The following is a 5,849-nucleotide window of genomic DNA, read 5'->3' on the forward strand; positions in this document are numbered from 1 at the left end:
ATGTGCTCCTAAGGCTATGGCAGGAAGGGGAGACAATGGGGCCTGAGACTAAAGGACAAAAGGAGAAGGGGGGAGTTTATAGCAGGAATGAGGCTGTCTGGGGGGAAGGAGTTCAAATGCTACAGGAGAACATGAATTCTCACATAAGCCACTTGAATGCCAATGATTCAAATGTGAAATGATTCAAAATTTGATGTGGAAATGACAGTTTCCAATGAAAAACGTAGCAAAATTGTGCAGGCATATTCTTTATCTCCCACACCTGCATGTGGCAAGAAGAGGAGGCTCCGGTTCTCTGAGTTGGACCTTAGTAACCTTAGTAAAAGTAGAACAATGTAGGCCTTTAGAGGCAGTAATTCAATTATATTCATTAGATTCAGAGGTGGTAAGGCAACAATGTGGTCAAAAATAACTAAAGACCTAAAGACTAAAGACCATACCACTCCCTGGCCGTAGGCAGGGGTCATGTGACCTAATATCTTTTCTTGCATTTGAACCAATCATGTCAGATCACCGGAATAAGGACAAAAGTGGAGAGATTTACAATATTGCATGGTCCACCACACAACTGCACCTACCACAAAGAACAAGGCCACTATTTCACTCTCACGTCCTCTTGACCCCAAAGAAATAAAAAAAATGTAATGAGATGGGGTCCATTAGTGGTCCATTGTGCAACAAAAAAATGAGTTGAGTTAATCTTTTTTTTTTTTCAGCTGTAGTTCTTTTCTGCAGGTTTTTCACATCATGTTTGCACTCTGTAACAGGGAAGTTGTATGAAAGTCTGCCATTCAAGTAAAAAATTACTAATACCACAGATAATCCCACAGAAATGCCAAATGCAGAACCCAGGCACAAATCCAAATCATCTCATCGTTTGGTACATGAGCGAACTGACAACCACATTTTCAACTATACAGAAATGTATATATTGCTGGCCAAAGCCTTCATTTCAATTTTCAACTGGATCCATCATTCTTCGTTTTTTTTCTTGGAATTTTCTCACTCTTCACTGCAGACCTTCTTTTTAACGATATGTCTTCTTCACCCCGTTGATACCCATCTCCTGAATTCTCAATGGCTTTAGAGTTCTCAGTTTCCCTCATTACAGCAGTATATTTCACATCCATATCAGCAGGATTTTCAGTCTCAGATTCAGAAGACAAACAATCATCTGTAGCCTCCTCTGCAGTCACAACCACAAAGGGATAATCTTTTCTCGGGGACAGTAGGCTTTCTGTTCCAGGTGCATCCACACATGGAAAGCTTTCCAGCCCCTCTATAGTCTCGTGAGGTCTGCTGTTGGTTTTCACCGCAGCCAAGCGGCTTCTGAGGTGAGGGGTTGTCCCTGGGGCCAAAAGAGATACTGAGCTCGTACCCGCAGACCGACCACGGCGTCGACCGGCTGGAGGGGCTGCCTGGTCAGACTCTGGAGCACCGTTGAGTACCAGATTCTGCCTCACGCTGGATCCGTGTCCTGCTGTGGCAGCAGAGCGTGTTGTTTCCTGCTTCATTTGGTGTGGCTGCCCTACAGCAGGGGCCGCGCCCTCAGCTCCCTCTGCCTCCCCGACTGGAGACCCCAGCAGCTCCTCATCAGCTCTGCTCAGGGGCTCCGGCTCAGCGGAGGAGTGGTCATCTGCGGAAATATTTGGAGAGCTTGACCCCAGGCATTCTGGTGATTTTCATGGAGAGAGAGAGAGAGAGAGCGAGCGAGAGAGAGGAGAGAGTGTTAAAAACACAGAGGAAACATGACTAAAGATCCACGGTCACCCTAACTTGAAGCCATGGGTTTCAGGATTTGTGCGGAGCTATGTGTCAGAAATTCACAAAACCAAATTTCTTTAATAATTTCCTTGATTAAACACATATATACTTTATTCAATATCTAAGCACTTTCAAATGTGGCAGGCTGATCATTCAAATCCCATTGATGAGAAAAACAAATGGGTCAATATGATGATATTTTTCACTCCCTAAACGACACCCATTTTAGAGAGGAAAACTCAAAGAACTAATTTCAAAACATTCTACTTCTTCTTAGAGGAACTCCTTAGAACAAGTGCTACCAATCAGGTACTTACGCTTTTTGAACTCCTGCCAAGTACGAAAGTCTGTAAGCCGCACTTTTATGTTATGTTTTTTAGTGGGCACCATTGCATTTACATCATCTTCAGTGTGAAGGGCCTGGGAAGAACTTGTGTGCGGTGATAAAGAGGAGATGAAGTTCTTCCTACCAGCAGGCCGACCACGGCGTCGAGCAGCAGGGGGGGCTGCCTCTGGAGCACCATTGCGTACCAGATTCTGCCTCACGCTGCCAGAGTCCTGTGCAGCCACACTGGATCCATGTCCTGCTGTGGCAGCAGAGCGTGTTGTTTCCTGCTTCATTTGGTGTGGCTGCCCTACAGCAGGGGCCGCGCTCTCAGCTCCCTCTGCCCCCTCGACTGGAGACCCCAGCAGCTCCTCATCAGCTCTGCTCAGGGGCTCCTGCTGATGGTCAGTCGCACTGCTTGACTCCAGTTGGTACCCTGATGATCCACACCAAAAGCATTTGAAAGGAAGAAAAGAGAGTAAAGGAAAGGTGACAGAAACTTCAGTTAACGGAAGGACGACTACCTACGCCTGAACTCTGAAATGTGTCCATATATACAGTCTTCCAGTTTACAGGCTTGAGATAAGAAAGTTGAATCTGGTTCCAATTTGGACTGAAAAGCGACAGTTGAATTCAGGGTAATTCACAAAAGGTCACACAAAAAAAGATGAGTTCACCCTCCTTGGAGTAGGGTTAGAAACTGTTTGATACTGTCAGGTACTGGTAACCGAGACTAAGCTTCATGCTGGAAATCAGAATCTCTTTCATGACAAAGACTCACACAACATACACAAGCAAAGGTGTAATATTTCACTGAATTGACTGACAAATGACAGATAATCAAGAATGGTTACGTGTGTAGTGTAGACACAGTCCTTACCACATGGCAGCACAACGGGTTCTGACTTTATTGGTTCGTCTGCGTTCAGCACCACAAGCTCCAGGGGAAACTCCACAGTCTAAGAAGTTTAATTCAACAAATCAAAGTTCTATTAACATGCACACCTAATGATGGCAGTAAAGCCGGTCTACTACCGGTCTATGGTCTTATATACTAACCTCTGTCATTTCTGGTACGGCTTGTCCATAGGACAGGACACTTTCCAAAAGCTCCTGTCCTCTCTCCACTTTGAGGTCTGGCAGGTTGTGACACACATTCAGAGCACACAATCGCTCGCTCGCCTTCAGTCTCTCTGTGAGGGCTTCAACTTCCTTTCTCTTATGCATTAACTGAGTTTCTGCTCCCCTATAAATTTCGTCAAATATTGAGACTATTTCTGATGTCGTCTTCACCATAAAAGCCTCCATGAGAGACAGAATCTTTGTCCTGAATATGGTGGTCCCAGCCACAAGCTCTGAATGGATGGGGTCTTCGTGGTCTTGGGGTCTTCATAGTGTGTCCGCAAGGGAGGGAGAGAGAGATGAGGAGTAAATTACATGAGATCTTATTGCATTTGCTCACTTGCTACTTAACAGCAGGCCTAGTCATCACAATCGACTAATTACAAATACTGTACGTTCTAACAAGTGTTCATATTGATTGGTACCATGTGACGTCAAAGTGCTTTAAAGGGATGCAAACAGCGCGCTTTTTGGCGCCTCACGCTTTTTTCACGTCAGTTTGGGTGACTTGTGTGGATCGTGCAGATCCGAAGAGTTTTTTATTTTTTATTTCATCAACAGTAATTCTGGATTGCCTCCACCAAACATGTACCTAAGCAAATCAGCAGCGACTATTTCCCAAATCCTCGAAATATGTTGCAATGGAGATTTAACGTTACTTTCTGTTTGAAGATAACGCTGCAAATCCATGACAGCGAGCGATATGCTTCCATCGCTTTGAATGGGAGTGGTGTAGCGTGTGGAAATAGCATAACAGACTGGACAAGTGAGCTACTGAGCAGGCTAATCAGTTAGAAAGAAGATCTAGTCACTTGTCTTTATATCAAAACTGTCTGTGTTCAAATAAGCCCATGATTTAATATATAACATATAAGGAGCAACAACAAGCCCTTACAATGCCATCCAAGTTTTTCTTTTTAGCAAATTAAACGACCAAACGATGCCACAGTCTTATAATTTTCTTGCTTTATTTTGAGATCGTCAAATTCACACCTTGCAACCGATTAAGTGAACTTATTTTGTTCAATTTTTTAGAGTTAGAAATAAAATAGTCTCGAGTAGCACAAGACTCCCACCTGTATGAGACTGTTGTGGCAAGGGCACGGCTCTGTTTGGTATTGAGTGAGTGAGCCTTGCGACACGCAGACAGACAGTGATAACATCTAGTAAATAGACTTGGAGCAACTGTCCGACCCAAGCTGGTGAAAGCTGCCATAATCAGCTGCTGGATATAAAGGTATAGCACATGGGTCGGGAACCTGTGGCTCGCGAGCCACCACTGGCTCTTTTGCTGACGGCCGGGGCTCTCGGACGAAATGGGTTGGAGAAAAATACGGGGAAAAAACGTGTAATCAAGGGATCAGCCGAGGCTAAAAGCACAGTCAATACTACTTATATTAAAATAACAAGGCTTTGTGCCAAATACGTAGGTCCATCTGAGTGATTTAATTTAACTTTCCACCTCACTTAACTCTCGTAACGTAACCATAGCCTGCACAATATTGTTACATTCGCGGCAGGTTGCCATGCCAATATCAAACAAAATCACAGATTTCCGTACAGTTTCGTCAACAAGAAAACTTTCAATGTTGAAGTTGAAAGGCTAGAGAAAAATGTCATAAAGGGAAAAAACCTATCGTGCATCCCTGGTGTTTCTATCGGCAATTTCGAAATGGAGGGTGCCAAACTGACCTCATCTGACATAGGTGGGCAAGTTCAAAACACTAAACGATCAGCTGGAAGGAATCGCACGTCAGCGAGCACAGCTTGCAAGCGAACACAAGTGGACTAACATGGGAAAGCTTCCATCCGAAGACGAACTGATTCTAAAAACTTGGAATGAACTGCCCATTACATATCGCACATTGCAACGTGTTAGTATTACTGTGTTAACCATGTTCGGTTCCACTTATGCATGTGAGAAATCTATCTTTAAATCTTTCTCACATATGAAAAATAAAAAGACGAACCTGCGCTAGCGTTTAAATGATGAAAGCCTCAATGCTTGCATGAAGCTTCACCTCACTGAATATGAGCCAGACTACAAGCCCATCAGCAAGTCTTTGCAGCACCCGAGGTCGCATTAATCTCTGGGTAGGCCTAATTTTCAATTTCGAGTGTTGTGTAGTTAACGTTGTTAATTTCATGTCGTTGTTACATTGTAACGTTGTTAACTTCTGTAATTTCCCATTGCCATTTACATTTCAAGTTACTAGTACCATAACTTTTAAAACAAGTAGAAAATGTTTTAAAAACAACTGTGTTGAATAAAAGTAACAGTTAGTTAAATATCCAAACTTTTTCTTGTAACCGTCTTTTTGTGGCTCTTCTAAAATAAAATAAAAATTAAAAATGGTAAAAGTGGCTCTTCAGGCAAAAAAGGTTCCCGACCCCTGGTATAGCACATAAGTTTAAAATAGCAAAAGAAACGAAATGTTTGAAACATCACCAGTGAATGGTAGATGTTGTGGCTCTATTTTATCTTGTGGTTCATTGATCCTGTGGGTATATTACCCTATTCAGTAGCTCCACCAGCTATAACTAGCTAGTGAACTCTAGCCTAAAATGTTAACCTACTCACTTGAGCTACAAATCCCTACCATGCTAGTGTATAATTAGCACCTATCTCAGCAGATGT

General features: G+C 43.2%; 1 protein-coding gene across 2 annotated transcripts; it reads right to left on the reverse strand.

Annotated features, from left to right (window-relative positions):
• Window positions 1–348: 348 nt before the first annotated feature.
• Window positions 349–3,318, reverse strand: LOC308361887 (uncharacterized protein). 2 transcript variants are annotated; one of them, XM_080834364.1, is made up of 4 exons: window positions 3,149–3,318; window positions 2,970–3,048; window positions 2,235–2,525; window positions 349–1,672 (listed from the first exon to the last, which is right to left on the reverse strand). In XM_080834364.1, the coding sequence occupies exons 1-4, from the start codon at window positions 3,314–3,316 to the stop codon at window positions 960–962; spliced, it is 1,251 nt and encodes a 416-aa protein (XP_080690490.1). In that variant the 5' UTR covers window positions 3,317–3,318; the 3' UTR covers window positions 349–959. The 2 variants fall into 2 exon arrangements, with proteins under 2 accessions (XP_080690490.1, XP_080690489.1); XM_080834363.1 differs by having other exon boundaries at window positions 2,082–2,525.
• Window positions 3,319–5,849: the final 2,531 nt, after the last annotated feature.

The sequence above is a fragment of the Sprattus sprattus genome (assembly GCF_963457725.1).
Source record: "Sprattus sprattus genome assembly, chromosome: 3".
In the NCBI taxonomy this organism is placed as follows: domain Eukaryota; kingdom Metazoa; phylum Chordata; class Actinopteri; order Clupeiformes; family Clupeidae; genus Sprattus; species Sprattus sprattus.

What these genes read in the sequence shown, in the direction of transcription:
- LOC308361887 (XM_080834363.1), bottom strand. Translation starts at nt 3,316, where the DNA reads ATGCATAAGAGAAAGGAAGTTGAAGCCCTCACAGAGAGACTGAAGGCG. An exon ending in ACCCGTTGTGCTGCCATGTG is followed by an intron (nt 2,526 to 2,969) that starts GTAAGGACTGTG and finishes GTGGATCATCAG; the next exon opens with GGTACCAACTGGAGTCAAGC. An exon ending in TTGGCAGGAGTTCAAAAAGC is followed by an intron (nt 1,673 to 2,081) that starts GTAAGTACCTGA and finishes GAAAATCACCAG; the next exon opens with AATGCCTGGGGTCAAGCTCT.